The following is a 19,235-nucleotide window of genomic DNA, read 5'->3' as shown; positions in this document are numbered from 1 at the left end:
AAACAACCTAAGTGTCCATCGTCGGATGAATGGATAAAGAAGATGTGGCACATATATACAATGGAATATTACTCAGCCATAAAAAGAAATGAAACTGAGCTATTTGTAATGAGGTGGATAGACCTAGAGTCTGTCATACAGAGTGAAGTAAGTCAGAAAGAGAAAGACAAATACCGTATGCTAACACATATATATGGAATTTAAGGAAAAAAAATGTCATGAAGAACCTAGGGGTAAGACAGGAATAAAGACACAGACCTACTAGAGAATGGACTTGAGGATATGGGGAGGGGGAAGGGTAAGCTGTGACAAAGCGAGAGAGAGGCATGGACATATATACACTACCAAATGTAAGGTAGATAGCTAGTGGGAAGCTGCCGCATAGCACAGGGAGATCAGCTCGGTGCTTTGTGACCGTCTGGAGGGGTGGGATAAGGAGGGTGGGAGGGACGGAGATGCAAGAGGGTAGAGATATGGGAACATATGTATATGTATAACTGATTCACTTTGTTATAAAGCAGAAACTAACACACAATTGTAAAGCAATTATACTCCAATAAAGATGTAAAAAAAAAAATCTGTTCCTCCTTCTCCATGGGTTTAAAGATTGCATTATTTATCAAGTTCTCACACTTTTATTTTTATAACATTAATACATACATATATACCAAGAAATGGAACACGCCTTTAAGTTATGCAATACTATAATGAAATGAAAAACCATGAACCCACTCACAAAGATTCTAGTGAAGTAAATGGGGATAAGAGCTGATTCAGGAGGTGGTAAGTGAACAGGTGCACCACTAGAAAGGAGAGGAATGTGAAATCCTCTGGGGGAAATCACTGGGGCTCCAACATCAGGATACGAATTTACACAAGAAGATGCTTCTGTTGGGAAATCAGCACCTTTTGCTCCATGGAGCAGTGATGAGGGCACAGAGGTGATTTGAACTCAAATGCAATAGTTTGGAGAGTGAAGTAACAGAGCACAATGCAGAGAAAAGATCTGCAATGCTCATGGGTCATATCTAACAAACCCCACTTTCTGCAGGGGAAACTGTGATGGTTAATGTTCCATGTCAACTTGTCTGGGCTATAGTGCCCAGATGCGTGGTCAAAAACAGGAATCTTCATTCCCATATATTACAGATGAAGAAAATGTGGTCCATAGAGGAGAAGAAATTTGTTTCAAGTCACTGTAATAGATTGGATTACTACTTCCAACTATTGGCTCCCTACCTATAAGAGAATTATATATGCTTTCTCATTGTCAGGTGACTTGCTCAAGTATCCTTTGGGAGAAGTGGACATCCCTGATTCACTGGCTTTTGGCTTGGCTATGGGACCTGCCAAAGTGATGTAAATGTACAAGGTACTTGCTGCATCCATTCAGACACTTCATTGAGGTTTCATGGTTTGATTTGACTGCTCCTTCAACACACTTCCTAGAATGAGATGACAGAGGAAACTTGAACCCAGCCCACAGCCTGTAGCTAAGCCCAGCTGAGCCCAGAAAAACCTCAGCTGACCTGCAACCCTCAGTTAGCCTGGGCAAGAAATAAAAGTTTACATTGTAAGTCATGAGATATCAATATGGTTTATTACCATAGCAAACGCTAACACAGTCACACAACAGATTTGTGGCTGGGTACTACTAATATGCATTGTCAATTTGATTTCATCTTCAAATTAATATTACTCATTTACTTATTGGATCTCTGCTCTGGACTGTTAGGAGTACACACCCTCTATTCCTCTGTTTTCATAAAAGGAAGAGATTTTCTGTCCATACTTCAGGAAGAATATTATCAAGGAGATGTGATTTATTTGATTGATAAATTTAGGAGAAGCAATTGAGCGAGCTTGCCCTAGTGCCACCTGGGTTTTCTCTTTGTGCTACCAGACTTCTCCATGCTCTAATCTGCCACTGTCCATACAAAAGGAGTCTGTCCCTGTTGCAGAGGCCGATAAGTGTCTAAACTGCGTGTGGCTGGCATGGTAAATCTGCCTAGTACAGCAGTGAGTTATCAGAGAACCCACTGAGGTCACACAACTGAAGCCACTTCCTCCAAAGTACTTTTTATTGGTGAGAAAGCTGAAGTTTGATTCCCTCTGCATGACTCTTGCTACTCTCAGTTTGTTCCAAAATTGGGTGAGTAAGAAAGGGGTATTACTTATTGGTCTCTAAAAACGGTAATATGTGCCATGCACTGTACTGCATGCTGGGTTTACAGTGATTTTTTTTTTTAAAGACATGTTTAAGTGCCAGGAACCCACAGTATAGTAGAGAAGAGAGATATATAAGCAAACAAAACACAATGAAGTGATTAACATGATGACTGGAATAGTCATGGGTATAGAGGTAACAGAGTGGAGAGTCTAATTGAACTTATATCAGGAAAGGGGTGGGGTAAGGGAATTAAGCAAACCTTTCTAGAGGATGTGATGTGTAAGCTGAATTTCCAAGAATGAGTAGTAGTTCAGCTAGCTTCTAGGTAGGGAAGAACATTCTAAACACACAAAATCATCAAGTCATGAGTAGTGAGGCATTTTTGCTGAGATATTTGTAGTTTGATTTTTATTTATTTATTTAATTTATTTTTGGCTGCGTTGGGTCTTCATTGCTATGCACGGGCTTTCTCTAGTTGCGGTGAGCGGCGGGTACTCTTAGTTGCGGTGCGCAGGCTTCTCATCGCGGTGGCTTCTCCTGTTGCAGAGCACGGGCTCTAGGAGCACAGGCTTCAGTAGTGGTGGCACGCGGGCTTTAGAGCGCAGTCTCAGCAGTTGTGATGCACAGGCTTAGTTGTTCTGCGGCATGTGGGATCTAACCGGACCAGGGCTCAAAACTTTGTCCCCTGCATTGGCAGGCGGGTCCTCAACCACTGTGCCACCAGGGAAGCCCTGTAGTTTGATTTTATTGGAACAAAATATGAAGAAGTACTAACATGAAATGAGGCTGAAGAGACACAGAGGATAAATCATGAAAGGCTTTAAATGCAATCCTAGAAATTTTGAATGTACTTTCCAGGTGGTGAGTTGGGCCAGGTGGGGCTATGATGAGCTGGAGAAAGAGTTCCTCATCCAAGGGAGCAGTTGCTACTCTGTTTCAGTTGGTCATTGCCAGGAGGTTAAAATAACATGTTACTAGATCTTCTGACTGTCCAAGGAAATCAGAGTTTGGGAATTTTATGTAAAATCTACTAATTTTTAAATGTTTAAGACTAATTTTAAAAATTTTTTGAAAACAAGCATTTTTGTAGAGCCCCACAGCTTTGTGACCTCTGCTCTAGGTCATGGTCAGGGGACAGACACTACTAATCATACAGAAAATGAACTAGGGAGAGGATAACCTGGACATTATGAAGCTCTGAAGCAGGAGTAGGAATGGAGAGAAGTGGACTTAGTTAAGGAAATGTTTGAGAGAACTTGGCGACAGGCTGGACATGCAGGGAGAGAGACTTTTTTTGTTGTTGTTGTTGTTGTTGTCTTTTGGCCTAAGGTGGAATGACAAGGCCACCAACTAAGATAGTAATAGGGCAGTAACAGAAAGTTCAGGAAATAAAGAGAAAATATTATAAGTTTTAGATATGATGAGTTTGAACATTTTGAGGTAGAAAAGTTACTCATTTTACTCATGAGGAATCTACAACTCAGCGATGTTAAGTAATTTTCAGAGTTTTACCTGTGATAAGAACTAAGGCTGATATAACCCCAATGACTTTATCTTACACCTACATGTGCTGTCACACATAATAGCCACTAACGACGAATATTTTCTGAGCACTTGAAATGTAGCTAGTTCAAATTGAAATGCACCGTAAGTGTAAATTACATACGGGATTTTGAAAACTTAGTAAGAAAAAAGGAGATTGTAAAGTACCTTGTTAATTTTTTATATTGATTACCTGTTAAATGATAACATTTTGGGTATATTGAGTTAAATAAAACGTATTATTAAAATTAATTCCACCTGTTCTTTTTTTTTTACTTTTTTCTAGTGTGGCTACTAGGAAATTTTAAATTATATATGTGGCTCATATTATATATCTATTGGACAGAGCTGCCCTAGACCATGACCCTCAACAAGAAGGTGCTTTCTAACTCTGCCCACAGCCAGTCTGTAGAGAACACATGGGCCATTAGGCACACCTATCCCATTATCATGTGTTAAGCCCCATGAGAGGATGCCTTCACCTCAGAGTAAAAGAAAAGAAACCCAAGAAGGGGGGACTTCCCTGGTGGCACAGTGGATAAGGCTCTGCCCTCCCAATGCAGGGGGCCTGGGTTCGATCCCTGGTCAGGGAACTAGATCCCACTTGCATGCTGCAACTAAGGAGCCAGCAAGCCTCAACTAAGGAGCCTTGGAGTCTCAACTGAGGAGCCCGTCTGCCACAACTAAGGCCCAGCACAACAACAAAAAAAAGGTAAATAAATAAATAAATATTAAAAAAAAAAAAAAAGAAGAAGAAACCCAAGGAGGGGAAAGCATGGGTTAGGGGAAGAATAAAAGTGACATTATCTAGTTTCCCACGCACCTCCAAGGAGCGTTTTGGATCTAAGTCCTGCATTAGGAGGACATCATGAGATGAGGACATTCTTACAACTTTCAGAGCATCTTCATGAATTTAAATAAAATTGTGGGCCCATCTTACTGATTGCTTTAGGTCTAGGTGACCTTCCCCTCAGAATAGATTACTGGGTGGTCCTGATGAAGAAATACTGAGGACCTAAGTGAATCCCATGAGGCAAGATCTGAGCGGGACTCCTGCGAAGCATCTCGCAATGCTGGGGAGCTGGATACCCACCTTGGGCTCTCTTTTCCTACTGGAGAAACCACAGGCTCAGGGAGACCCTCTCAGTGTGGCACAGTGGCAGCCTAGGGGAGGGATGATGCAAAGTGAAACTGCTCCTTTACCCTTCTAATGTAGTCCTTCTCAGTCTCTGTGGTCCAGGGGTTCTTTTTCAGCCTCACCTCCAGGTTCTGGAATTTTCACAATGACGTTCTTATCTATGGATAGTTGCTAGCTGTTTTTCTTATGAGGACTGAAGTCTGGAATGACCTATGTCGCCATCTTGATGACAGTACCTCAATTCATCTGTGTTTTAATAAGGAGGGCATGAGCTATAAATGTCACCTGTGTAAACAAGTTGATTGGTCATCCAACCGATCAGAATCACTCAAGGGTAATACTTTGTAGTGGTACCTCTGTTATAGACCTTAGTCCTCATCTTTTCAGATCCATAAACTTGATTTTATAAATGCAGTGAGAATTGATTCATTACTGATAAATGGGCTTATCTAACTAAACTTACACAGGACAGGTAAATTACCACATTATTAAGTTAAAACAGGAAAATTGGTTAGGGTTATTATGGTTAGAAATACAAAAAGCAATGAGATAGGGACTTCCCTCATAGTCCAGTGGTAAAGAATCAGCCTTCCAATGCAGAGGATGAGTGTTCGATCCCTGGTTGGGGAACTAAGATCCCACATGCTGCGGGGCAACTAAGCCCATGTGCTGCAACTACTGAGCCCACACGCCTCAATTAGAGAGCCCACATGCCACAAACTACAGTGCCCACGTGCTCTGGAGCCTGTGTGCCACAACTAGAGAGAAGCCCATGCACCGAAATGAAAGATCCTGCATGCCACAGCTAAGACCTGATGCAGCCCCCCCAAAAAAAGAAAAAAAATGAGATAATTCAATAAAAATTTAATATGTATTAATATGTATACTATAATATATATTACATATCATGATATGTAATATACATATATTATAAACCTACAACAGTTTGTCACAGAACCCAAGACCAGGAATGCAGTTGGATTCCAGGAAAAGATGAGAACCAGAAATTGAAAATGTTGTTCGGGTTCTTTGTCTCTCATCTATGTCCCTCTCTGTGCATCTCGTTCGTTCATTTCTTGTATCTCTGCGGAAGGGCTTCCTCTCATTCTCTGATCTATGTGGAAAATGGCCACCCACAGCTCCTGGGTTAATTTGTTACAAGTCTAGCTACTTGGAGAAACTAACCTGATTTCAATCAGAGTTCCTGTCTCCTGGGAAGGGTTGATTGATCTAGCTTGGACATAAGCCCACTCTTGGTATCAATCAACTGTAGCCAGAATGGCATGCTCATATTGTTGAAAAATGCTCCTTAGTATTTACCCAAAAGAGTTTAAAACTTATGTCCACACAAAAATCTGCACACAGATGTTTATAGCAGCTTTATTTATGATTGTCAAAACTTGGAAGCACCAAGATGTCGTTCACTAGATAAATGGATACAAAAAACAAAGTGGTACATCCAGACAATGGAATGTTAGTGCTAAAAAGAAATGAGGGCTTCCCTGGTGGCACAGTGATTAAGGATCCGCCTGCCAATGCAGGGAACACAGGTTCGAGCCCTGGTCCAGGAAAATCCCACATGCTGTGGAGCAAGTAAGTCCCTGCACCACAAATACTGAGCCTGCGAGCCACAACTACTGAGCCTGTGTGCCTAGAGCCACCACAATGAGAAGCCCGCACATTGCAAATAGAGAAAGCCCACGTGCAGCAACGAAGACCCAACGCAGCCAAAAATAAATAAATAAATAAAAAATTGAAAAAAAAATTTTAGAAGTAGATTGTAAAATAATACAAAAAAAGTTTTAAATAAATAAATAAAAGAAATGAGCTATCAAGTCATGAAAAGACACGGAGGAAACTTAAATACATATTACTAAGTGAAAGAAACCAATCTGAGAAGGTTATATACTGTACAATTCCAATAATATGACTTTCTGGAAAAGGTAAAACTATGGAGACAATAAAAGGATCAGTGGTTGCTAGAGGTTAGAGGGGCATGAGGGATGAATAGGCAGAGCACATAGGATTTTAGGTAGTAAAACTATTCTGTATGATACTCTAATGGTGAATACACATTTATAAATTTATCCAGACCCATAGAACAACATCAAGAGTGAACCCTAATGTAAACTATGGAATCTGAGAGATAATGATATTTCAGTGTAGGTTCAAATATACTACTCTATTGGGAATGTTGAGAATGGGGCAAGTTATGCATATGTGAGAGCAGGAGGTGTATGGGAAATCTTTGTACCTTCCACTGTGTTTTGTTGTGAACCTAAAATTGTTCTTAAAAAAAATAATAAAGTCTTAAGATACACAACAAATAATGTTGGCAAGGAATTCTCCAGGAGCATCTTGCATAGTTTTTAGAAAAAAACATATGTGTGGGAGGGTGTGGGTCAGAAGACCATCAAAAATAAATATCCAAAATAAAATATAATTTATAGTAAAAATAAAGTGAGTGAGCCAAGTCTCACATTTCCTGATTAGCATGGAATATTAGATATCTAGGAGCTTTAGAGGAAGCCAAATGATCATCAGAAATTTTTTTGGTGAGCTTTGAAGGAATGCAATTGATTTTTTAAAATACTATTTATATCTGTTTTACTCCGGCTAAACTAATTGCTGTAAAAACCTCCTCAACACCTCAGTGACTTAACACAAATAAGCTTTATTTCTTATTCATGACACAATCAGCAGAGTGTGTGTCATTCAGAGATCCACACTGTCATTCAGAGATCCAGGCTCCTTCCATCTTCTGGGTCTGCCCTCCCCTAGGTCTTTGGGGTCTTCTCTAACAAGCCAGCAGGTAAGGAGAGAAAGAGCATTGAGAAGGCACACTATTGTTAACTGCCTTGATATGAAAGTGTCATAAATTATTTCCACTGTGAGAATGAGACATATGGTCCCACTTAGATCAAAGGGACACCTGGGAGCCCTAGTTACTTGAGAAGCCTGGGACCATCAGGCAGCAAGTCCAAATGGAGATTGATTGTGGCCAATTTGCAGCTGCAGCCTCAGGGTAAACTCCCAGTGGTGGGTCCCCTCCCCACTGGAGATTATGTAGGTGCTTAGTGTTAGGCTCTGGCTCCACAGACCTGGAGGCCCATTGCTGCCCAGGACTCTTGTAAGAAGGTGTAGTTAGCAAGTGCATGCTGAGCACTTCGTGAGTAGCTAGGGATCTGGAACTGGGCAAGGGTCAGGAGAGGCTGCTTACAGGACAGGTACTTGGAGGATAAGGTGTATGCCAACTGGCAACTTCTAAAATACCCAATGGGTAAAATTCTCATTGAATGAAGAGCTCCAGTTTACTGCACTTCTTTGCTAGGGTTGGGGCAGGAGTCTGGTTGGGGTATCTTCTATAAGACAAACTTGGGATAGACTAGTGGCATGTCCAGGAAGAAGAAACAAACATGAATATTTGTGAGCACTGTCAGTCACTGTCACTATGCTAACTTCTTCAGGCTCTGATATACTATTTCATCCATGTCCACTTTGGAAATCAAGATAAACAGCCATATTCTTGGGTCAGGGAACAACTTTCTCCTGGACAGTGCTAATAGGCTAGTGTCAACTTTGACTTTCAGCTTCTCAGTTTCCTCTATTTAAGTGACACATTCTTATTAGATGTCCAATGCTACCTATTAGGCTACTGTCATGTCTTGCGTTCTGCGTTGGATCACCCGGCCTCCTCTAAGAGGTATTATTTTTATCTAATTTGTTCTCAGGGGTCTTGTTAAGTAGGAATTTTACAAAAGAAATTTTAGTGTAGAAATTAAGGCGAAATCAAAGTTCCTTTTGTGAAATGCCAACCCTGTTCTACTCTACTTAGGATAAGAGAGCTTTCCAATGACTCAATCAAGGCAGTTCAGCAGGCCTCTAGATTCTAGATATAATACTGTGTGGTTTAGGGAACATGATACTAGTCTGTAGGGAAAATCAGGAGGACCTGAGATAACTGATCAGTTAAAGGCAAAATCTCTTTGAGTAGACAGGATAGATCTCAAAATGTCTGTTAAGGCATTTTCTTCTCTTCTATGAAGCTAGGTTTCTTTACATATTTTCCCATTATAGGAAATAGACAGGGAGAAAGTTCTCCATCCAGAGGAGAAAGCTATATTACACATAAGATTGCATCTGCTGGCAGATTGCATCTTCTACCTAATCCTGCCTAAAAGGTCATCCCTGTAAAGCTGAGACACCTGCTTCCTCTTGGGTAGAAAGAGTATATCACAGAGAGAGGCAACTGTTGAGACTGTGAGAACTACTTTATTAGAAAGCATAAAGGTAGGCATATTACAGGTACTCGACTCGGCCTCAGAATCTAAAGTTGTCAGTTTTTAGAATTAAGTCATGATTCTCTCCTTAGTATCATTCTATCTTGCCTCAGACTTGCAGATCCTAAAGTCCGAGTTGACAGAATTAAAATTATATCATCTGGTTGGCATGAGGCATGACTCTGGACCTCCCTAAACTCTTTCTGCATCTCTTCCTTTCCCTTCTCCTAGTGGCAGCTCCATAGCCAATACATTTTTCCTTGGAAAAATTATAGTGAATTTATGAGATTCTTCTTGTTCAATGTACACCATGTTGGCAAGATGTATATGGATGGTCAACAAAGATATTTTATTATGGGCATTCAGGGAGTGTGATCTTTTTTTCCAAGTGTCATGAAAAGGTCTAGGATTACATGATACTGCACTGCTCTTGAAAGAATGGTCTACTCTCATCAAAGAATAGGAGAATATTCAGATGTTAATTGTTGTGATCACCTGAAGGTTAAGAAAAAGCGTTCAAAAAGACTCTAAGCTTTCCCCCAACTTTCATGTAATTGTTAACCCATATTCCCCTTCAAATGTTCTTTTGTTGTCTCATTCCTTTCATGTTCTTTACAGACATAGATCTTGTCTTGAAAAGGGCCTGTGTGGTCAAAGTAACAGGCCTGGGAATGCCAGGCTGGTTGAGAAGAAGCAGGAGAAGCCAGAACCGATGCCAAAGGGTCAGCAGTGAGGAGAGGGCGACTGGGAGCTCATCTTCCCCAGCAAGAGAGAATTCAACAACTCATATCTCCAGGCAATGATAGGGGTGCTTGGCTCTGAGAGCAAAGTATAAGCAGAGTGTTCAGATTCCTGCTGAGGGGCTGAGGGAGTGGTAGCTAAGCCTGCAGTCTCAGTGCTCATGCCAGGCCATTCTGGCCCAGAAGAAAGCAAAAGACACAGGGATCCTGCAGGGATCAGGTCAAGCATCAAGAAGGCCAGGCTACAGTTCTGTAAAGAGAAGAAGAATGTACAGTAAGGATGGGGACATGCCAAGAGGGGATTATTTCATTCAGACCCAAAGAGGCCAAGAAAGAAGACTGGGTTCCAGAATAGGAAACAGAGACCCTCCCAGACCTAATCACACACATATCTCACACTGATGTGGACCATGTCAGAATCTGGTACAGTGTCCCAGGCACTTAATTCAACCAGCTCCCCTATGAGTCACAAACAGTATTCACATATATTAACACTTCTCACCCTCACACAATCACAAAACTCTTCAAGAGGAATGGGACGAGTGTCTCCCTTTTTAACAGTGAAAATACTGAGGTCTTGAGTAGTTAAGTGACTATCTAAGATTAACTAGCCTCAGAATGGCAGCAGCAAGGCTCAAACCCTAGCCTTCTGTCACTAAAGCCCTCCTTTTCTGGGCACTAGCTGCTCTTCATATCTTTGGTCCACTATCAGCTCTTACCCAGTTCCATAGCTGAGCATTTAACCAGGCAGCCCTGCATGCCAGTTTCCCACCCTGATTAAAAAGCTGGGCTTCAGAACTGTGACTCTCTTGAGTCAGTCACCCAATGGCTATGCTTGCATTTCCGGACTCACATCGGGGACAGGATCTCTTCCTTCACTCCCCCATAGAGGTCTACAGTTCAGGGTTAGTATCCTGGCTTCTCTAGAAAGACACTCATGGGCATTCCCAAAGAGCCCCCCAGCCCAGCCCCATTCCCACAGGTTAACTTAATATCTGGGGAGTGACAATAGGTAGAATGAGATGGGACAATTTTCTATAGTTTAAACTTAGAGTTTGAGGACTGAGGTCATCTAAGACAACTAATTCTGAGTTAAGAGTCAATACTGGTCATTTTAGTTCTGCCCTATCATTTGAAAACAATTTTTATGATTTTGGAAAGTTACTTATTGACTGACTCTTACTTTCTTCATGTTTAACATAAAAGTGTTAATTCAATAATTTTCAAAATGCTTTTTGTTCTCATATTCAATAACTGTATGGTATGGGGTTTATTATTATTATTATCATTCTATTCACTACTAGAATGTCTCAATTAAATTCCTTGAAGAACACACAAAGTAGGTGACAATTATGGGCAGCTGTATGGCACTGGTAGAATAACCCTTATCCTCAGAGTTCACCCCCACCACACTCTTCTTCAACTCCCTCAATGTCAGTCCCCTTGGGTTCCATCTACAGGACTTACCTAAGCAGGTCACGGCCACATCTTCCTTGTGGTTGCAGTTGTGATGCCCCCAGAACCTGTGCCGACATTGCTCCAGGGACTGCTCCTTCCCTGAGCAATGAACATCATCTAGCCAGATGCGGCCAGCTCCAAGGCCAAAGTTTCTCCGGGCTTTGGCAGATAGAAAGATTGACTCCCCACAGCCCAGTTGCTTGCACACCACCTGTTCCTCCTTTTCTCCCCAGCCATCATCACAGACAGAGCCCCATTCGCCCTTGTGCAGCACCTCCAGTCTCCCAGAGCAGCGGGTGTCTCCTCCTACCAGCCTCAAGTCAAAGGAATCTGCAGGGTCAGGGGATGGAGAGAGGCATGGAAAGAAGAAAAAATAACATCATCTACATCCTCATTCAAATCCCATCAGCACTTTTGAAACTCTTTACCTGTGTTTCTGTGATTATATGATTAGTTTCTGTGATTATAGCCCTTGCTCTAGGTTCCAATCCATGTGGCCCAGGACTGTTTCCTTAACTAAGATCTTTTCACTTTCCCATTTATTTTATAAAAATCTAATATTTATGAATGACTTTCTAGTCGTTTTTTAAAATTGGAGACTTCAACAAGTACATGGAATGGTGTGTCCTTTTCCTATTATATAGAATTCAATATAATAATAGTTCATATTAATACATCGCTTAATATCATTTAAAGCATTTTCATATACAAAGGTAAGTATCATTATCTCCATTTTAAAAACAAGACAATTGATGAGCAGCACACTTAAATAACTTTGCCATGGTTATGTGATGCATGAGTAGTTCTCTGTAAACATTGGTTGAATAGAATTCCATTTAATCAAATTCATGAATGAACCTAGTCGCTGGACTTATAGGCATTACCTTCGCATTCGACCCATGTGTCCTCATCATGGGTGCAGTTATTGTTCCCCCAGAGCCCAGAAGGGCAATCATGAAGGTTTCCTTCTTGTCCTGAGCATGACACCTTGCTCAGCCAGATGGGCCCTTGGCCCTGTGTATCCTTGTTGCAGCATCTTTGGGTCAGTGTGGCCCTCCCACACCCCAGCTGCCGGCACACCACCTTCGCGGCTGAGAGATTCCAGCCTGCCTTGCACACGGTGCCCCATTGCTCTCGGTGCTTCACCTCCACTCGCCCTTTGCAGCGACCAGGGCCACCAACCAGCCGCACAGTCTCTGGAACTATGGGAAAAGAAAGATGAAGCGTCTGCTCTTTGTAAGAACACATCTTTCCCAGAAAAGGGGGCTCCTAACACTGAATTTTTCTAAGAAATAAGAATGAGACCTCAGTATCAGGGCGCAAGCATTTAGTGATTGTTTATCTGATAACAAACTGTGGGGTAACAAAGAGAAGACATGAACTAGTCCTTTAGCCAAATCACAGTCTAATGGAGGAGGAGATAGACACAGAGAGAGAAATTATTAATACATAGAAAGCAAATATATGAATGGAGCAAAGGAATACAACAACAACAACAATTATATATATATATATATATATTCACATATATATGTATGTGTGTGTATATATATAGCTAGATAGATATACACACAGTTGTTGTGTGTTGGTTTCCTATGAGTGTCTCCTGTCTACCTAGCTAGATGGTGGACCCCTTGAGAACTGAAAAAGCATGCATTATACTTTGGGAGCTCATTTCTTCCCCATAACTCCACCTGAGCTCTAGATGCAAATGTTTAGTGGTTGTTGGATTTGTGCATGTTTGTGTGTGTGAAGAAGAGAAACAGGTTCTCATATAGATTGAAACTAAGAGAAAATCATTAGCTCAACCAAGGATGAGTAGCAATTCTACCTGAGGATAATGTTTGTCTCCAGTGTCCACAACTGAGGAAGTGTAAGATGTGAAGGACAAGGAGCCAATTAGCCATTAGTTCATGGTGGAGAATAAGGACAAAGAGTGGTCATGTGGGGTGTGGGCAGCTGGCAGATAGTTCTTGAGCCCTGCCATACTCACTTTCACACATAACCCCTGCATCCTCATTGTGGGAGCAATCAAAAACATCTTCCTCTTGCTCACAATGAATCAGTTTACTTTCCATCCCACTGCAGTTGACCGCTTGGATGAGGACTTTTTGGTCTTTTTCTGCCAACGGCTTATATAAAGTACCACTGGGTGTCCCTGTGGCTGCTCCACAGCCCAGCTCCCGGCACACCACTTCCACATCTTTCATGTCCCAGCCGTCATCACACACGGTGCCCCACTGGCCGTCCCGTTCCACTTCCACCCGCCCTTCACAGCGATGGCGACCTCCCACCAGTCGCGTTCTGGATGAAGACTCTGCAAAGAAATGAGATATTGGCTGGAGATCTGGGAGGAGCCCAGAGAGTACTCAGGCATGTATGCAGTCTTCTTAGAATTCTTCCACCACTTCCAGTGCATGGAAAATTGAGGGATGAGAAAGGAGGGGCCAAAAGGGAAGAGGAGCTTCAGAACTCCATCTCTGAGTTCTAGCCCTGCTACACTCTTAATTGTACCCTACCAAGAAACTCCATTTCAAGACACCTAGATATGACTGCTAGTTTTTGAAAACCAGCGGTCATATCTAGGTGTTTGAAGATTAAGAGAAAGAGGTTGGTTGAACATCCAGCAGAGTTTTTAGAATCGCTGGCGGTCAGGATAAGAAGGACCTATAGAGATCATCAAGTCTACCCCACCATTTCACTGATGAAGAAAATGATCCTCATGAAATTCAAGGTCATATGGCCACACTGTCAAATAGTGGAAAACCCAGGTCAGAACAGGAGTGTAGAGATGATATCTGTTTTTGTCCTTTCTTCCTCATGACTCTGTCTCCCCCCATGGCAGTTAGATTGAGGCAAGGTGTCTGGATATAATTTGCGCTGAACAACCTAACTCTCTCTCCCAGTATCAATGATCCACCACCACTCATCCTTGCTACTTCTATGACATTTTCCCATGTCCAAGAACCCAGCTCAGAAGAAATACAGAGAATACTGGGCAAAGGAAGAATCGGAGCCTCAGAGTCTCAGGGCCCCAAAACTGAGTCTAGAGGATTCAAGGGGTTGGGAGTAGGAGATATGCTTCACAGAGCCTCCAGATAATTTCTGAGGAATCCAGGATGTGTTTCTACTTCTTGACTACAACTGTGAGGTAGAAAAGACTAATAGAAATTCTTTCCCTTCTACTAAGACTTAGACATGGAGTAGAGATGGTTGTGTAGGGAGCCCAGGGAAGAGCCCACCAGGAAATAAACTTCTGGATACTACATTCCAGGTATTGTTTTATGAACTCAGAGAATAGTGATGACAAGATAGTTAGCATTGTTGCCCTCAAAGAGATTATATTTAATAGGCTTGAGGCAATCCCACCAAGTCCTCTCAGCCCCAGACTGATAGAGTGAGAAAAAAACCTAAATTTGCCATGCATCCATGGAGAGGTCTGTTGAACCTGGAGGGGCCACATTCAGACTGGTGGTCTGTGATCTGTTAGAATATGAACAGTATAACATGTGACAACATGGGCCACATGGAATGACCCAGATCCCTGCAAAAATGGAATACAATTTCTCAGGACAAGATTTTCCACTGCCTACCTTGTCTCAACTCTGCATAAACTCCCTAGAACTTGGCATCAACCCCAGAAGAAGCTATTGAGTGAAAAAAGTCTGACATGATTTTAAATCACACTGGGAAGTTTATGTTTGGTTTGTTCATTTGTTTTTGTTCTTCTCCTTTTCTTCCATAATTTCTTGAGGGAAGCAATATGAAGAATGGAGGTTAGAGATAGAAATTAAAATAAAACTATAAAAACTAAGAAAAGTCTCCATTTTTGCACACCAAAGTTTAAGGCATGTATATCTGAGTACAAATATAATTCAAGAAGAGTCATCTAGGAATAATTTTTGGGTCATTGTAACTAAGATTAGAGCTTGGATAGGCATTATTGTGTACTCCAGCAAATATTAGCTATCAGAATCATGCATATGTTATTTCATTTTATTTTGAATGATAAAACTCTGGTATTAAATAAATGTTCATTTTCATGAAGTGGAGGACTAGAACACCTCCTAAGAAAGAAGAAATATGTTTTTAAAAATAGACAGAGAGGGCTTCCCTGGTGGCGCAGTGGTTGAGAGTCCGCCTGCCGATGCAGGGGACACGGGTTCGTGCCCCGGTCCGGGAAGATCCCACATGCCGCGGAGCGGCTGCACCCATGAGCCATGGCCGCTGAGCCTGCGCGTCCGGAGCCTGTGCTCCGAAACGGGAGAGGCCACAACAGTGAGAGGCCCGCGTACCACAAAAAAAAAAAAAAAAAAAAAAAAAAAAATAGACAGAGAGACAATGAGAGAGAGAGAGGAACACAGAATAAGTATAAAAGAAATCCAGCTTGAGGGGAGAGAAGGTCTGAGAAAAGACTTGAAAGCTAGAGAGAAGAACAGAGGGGCTCGTCAGGGCAGTGTGTCCTAGGCAGTGTGTTAGCTTACTTTATTAGCTGAGGTCTTGAAAGAGGGACCCAGGGGTGGAGGAGAAACATCTTAGGATGTGAGAAGGCTATAAAGAGAGCAGGTGTCTCCCGGCACTTGCAGTAAGGGATAGCCCTGGAGGTCAGAGAAGAAGGACCAAGTAATCTGAGTATTGGACTGAAACCCAGAAGCAGCACTCCTTTAAGGAATCAAACTGCATCTATCAGGGTGTAAAATCCTCCACATTCATAGAGGAGTTTGTAGCTGCCCCTCTCTGGTAAAGCCTCTACTATCAAGAGAAAGACTAGGCTGAAGGGATAATGTCAAAGAAACTCATAATCCACAGCCAATCCCCTTGATTTTGGACCATCAGAGCCTTCCTCTCCCACAGACTAATTCTCTCTGTGCAGCCCCTTTCTCTCCTCAGTTGAGCTGTTTGTGCTCCGCCCAAAGACTCCTCACAGAAATGGTGGCTGAAATCCAACCTGCACTTTGCTGGTGAAGCCATATGCTGCACAGAAGCTGATGCATTTCTAGTTCAATGGTACCATTAAAGCTAGCAGAGAGAACTGGAAATGGTAGAATTCAGCAGGGCAAAAGGAAGTTTGTTTCCCAGGGGGTGAGGTGTCTTCTGAGCCTGAAACAAAGCCATCTGCTACTTAGATGTGGCCGAGAGCCTTGGGTCACAGAAGCCAAGTGGAAAGGAATCCCTTTGCAAGATAAACCACCCAACTTTTTTCTTATGTGGAAATCTACCCACATAAGACTGAGTGGGTGGGTTGGGAAACCAGAAAGGAAATCTACTTGGGCTTTTTTGAACCAGAGGCTCTCTCCATGGCCCAGAGAAGTTTCAGAATTTCCACTCTCCAGAGCTTAAAGTCCTCCCTCTTAGGAACCCAAAAATCTTACCTGAGAGGCCAAGTCCAGTACAAAAGGCTGAGGAAAAAAGATAGAAGTGAATGAGATCATGTAGTCAATTTCCAAGGCTTTGTTCAAAAATGCAACTCTCTAGAAAGTCTTTGCCAAACTTTGTGGGACAGTTAGGGTGGTAAATACACAGCCTCCAAAGTTAGTCCTTGTTGGGACCTTTTCTTCCTGGAATGACCAGTCTCTAAGGGCACATGGACACTGACTAGGAACCACAAAACCAGTTCTACCATAGCTAACTGACCCATCATGTTCCCTTTACATCTGATGTTGGCTCTACCCCAGGCATGGATGGATTTGGTTTTCTATTCTAGTCAATTAGACTGATTGGTGATTACCACCTAAAGTAAAAGTGTGGTGATGCAGCATCTGGGCTCAAAAGGAAAGCATGCTAGAGGTCTCCGGGCAGACACACTGGTTGGGGAAGATAAAAATGTCATAGGAAACAGCACAGAGCATAGGGAAAAATGGCAGGATATGTCTGTGTTCACTGACACAGCATTTAGACCAGGGTCAGCAAACTTCTTCTGTAAAGGGACAGATTGTAAATATTTTAGGCTTTGTGGGCCATATAGTCTGTTTTAACTACTCGACTCTGTCATTGTAGCATTAGTGCAGCCATATATATATAAATGAATGAGCATGGCTGTGTTCCAATAAACCTTTATTTATGGACAACGAAATTGACATATTTTCATGTGTCACAAAATATTATTCTTCTTTTGATTTTTTTCCACCATTTAAAAATGTAAAATCCATTCTTAGTTTGCAGGCTGTAGTTTGCTGAATCCTGATTAATAGGTCAGAAAGCAGTTCTACATTGAGTTCCAAACTTCCAGGTTTAAGCACCAGCACATCTTTGAACCACCAGAGTTTCTCCCTACAGGATGTCTACATGATCAGACTCTTCTATTCATTAGGCTCCCTCCTAATGCTGTAGAGAGAGTCCTGAAACCTGTTGCATGTCAGTGGCCTTTGAACTGCAGAACTCATCATTCCCAACCCCGCCTGCCATCCCATCTTATAGGATCTTTCTGAAGGAGTCAATATCTTTGGACTTCCAGCCTAGAGCTTTTTAGGTAAATCTATGTATTTCATTGGCTTGTCCTGGAATATTTTCTTCCAAATACTTGCTTTCCAAATAATTTCTTAATAACCCCATGTCCTTAGTTTTCAGGATATGGCCACTCCCAGACTCAACGAGACCTTGTGTGCAATTGTCTAAAACTCAAAATTATATTATACATAACACCCTACATGTCTAATAAAGAGCACAAAACATGTGTACATGCAAAGGAAACTGAATGTGATGAACCTGATATGTAGGTGTGAAAGTGACATAGCCCAAAAGTGACTTGAATACTCTGTAGCAGGGTGGATGACTATGGGTGTCACAGATAAGGAAAGCTTCATGAAGGAGGTGTGACTGAAGGTAAGTCTGAGAAATTCAACAGCACCTTCATAATGGGTGGGACAATCTGTTAGGTGATATAAGGGGTATATAGATGTTTAAGCATGTGGCCAGCACCCTGCATAGAGCACACAAGTGTCCAACTGAGAAACCAGTGTGGGCTTCAGTGATGTACTGGATCAACAAGATAATTAAAATGGATGTGATTGATTAGGGAAGGGACCTAGCAGGCACTGTTATCTTGTGAAAACGTGCCTAACAAACGTCTGAGGAACATACCATTATCTTTATTTCATAGATGAGAATGAGATTTCAGAGAGATACAGTAACTTTAAAATTCAGACAGCTAAGAAATCAAAGAGCAAGGATTGAAACTCAGATCTCTTTGATTCCAAAATCCCCATTTACTCTAAATTAATCTAAGCAATAAGAAACTGGGAAAAGCTAGTGAAACATTATATGTAACACATTTGATAAATGAAACACAATATGATAAATGAAAGTTGTTTGTCCTGCAGTTCTACTTCCTTTTCTTGCTTTATCTGCTGCTAACCTTGGTCCATTTATTTGTCTTTTTATAAATAGTGCATTTAGGAAAATTTATGTACAAATTTGTTAGTGCAAATATAGGGAAATAGGAAATTTTCTGGTAATCAAGGTGGATTATAAATTGGGTATAGATTAAGTGGCTTTGGGGATTTAGAATAATTGCCAGGTATAGAGAAAGGAGGAGAGCAAGGAAGAGCCTTTCCTTGAATGATACATAGATCTGCACCAGATGGGCAAGGAGAGGATTCCCCCAATCAAAGTTCCAGAGTATTCTGAAGCCTAGACCAAAAGGAGCAGAAATACTCACCAAGGATCAAGAAGAATAGCAAAGCCATGACCCAGGTAGCTGGAGATGGTGAGCTGAATCGTAAGGCTGGCAGGAAGCCCCAGAACAGCAATATTCAGCTTTGGTTGCAAGTGTGCTGGGAGGAGGGAAGGAGGAAGGTCCTGCCTGCACCAGAGGCTTTATCATATGACCAGAAACCAATGGGCTCAGGGGGCAGAACTGATAGAGCTGGACTTGCTGAATTCAGCATGTCCCCAGAGAACGGGAGGTG

At 41.9% G+C, this 19,235-nt stretch overlaps 1 protein-coding gene across 1 annotated transcript in view; it reads right to left on the bottom strand.

The window, feature by feature from the left end:
* Positions 1 to 9,995: 9,995 nt before the first annotated feature.
* Positions 9,996 to 19,235, bottom strand: part of CD5L (CD5 molecule like) — a 52,016-nt gene continuing 42,776 nt past the window's right edge. The window contains exons 4-7 of the mRNA XM_033861075.2: positions 13,322 to 13,645; positions 12,213 to 12,530; positions 11,338 to 11,658; positions 9,996 to 10,120 (exon numbers count right to left, since the gene is read on the bottom strand). Coding sequence (XP_033716966.1) covers positions 10,113 to 10,120; positions 11,338 to 11,658; positions 12,213 to 12,530; positions 13,322 to 13,645 — 971 coding nt within the window. The 3' untranslated portion in view covers positions 9,996 to 10,112. The remainder of the gene's footprint in view (positions 10,121 to 11,337; positions 11,659 to 12,212; positions 12,531 to 13,321; positions 13,646 to 19,235) is intronic.

The sequence above is a fragment of the Tursiops truncatus genome, chromosome 1 (assembly GCF_011762595.2).
Source record: "Tursiops truncatus isolate mTurTru1 chromosome 1, mTurTru1.mat.Y, whole genome shotgun sequence".
Lineage (NCBI taxonomy): Eukaryota > Metazoa > Chordata > Mammalia > Artiodactyla > Delphinidae > Tursiops > Tursiops truncatus.
This window is presented reverse-complemented; position numbering and strand designations above follow the sequence as displayed.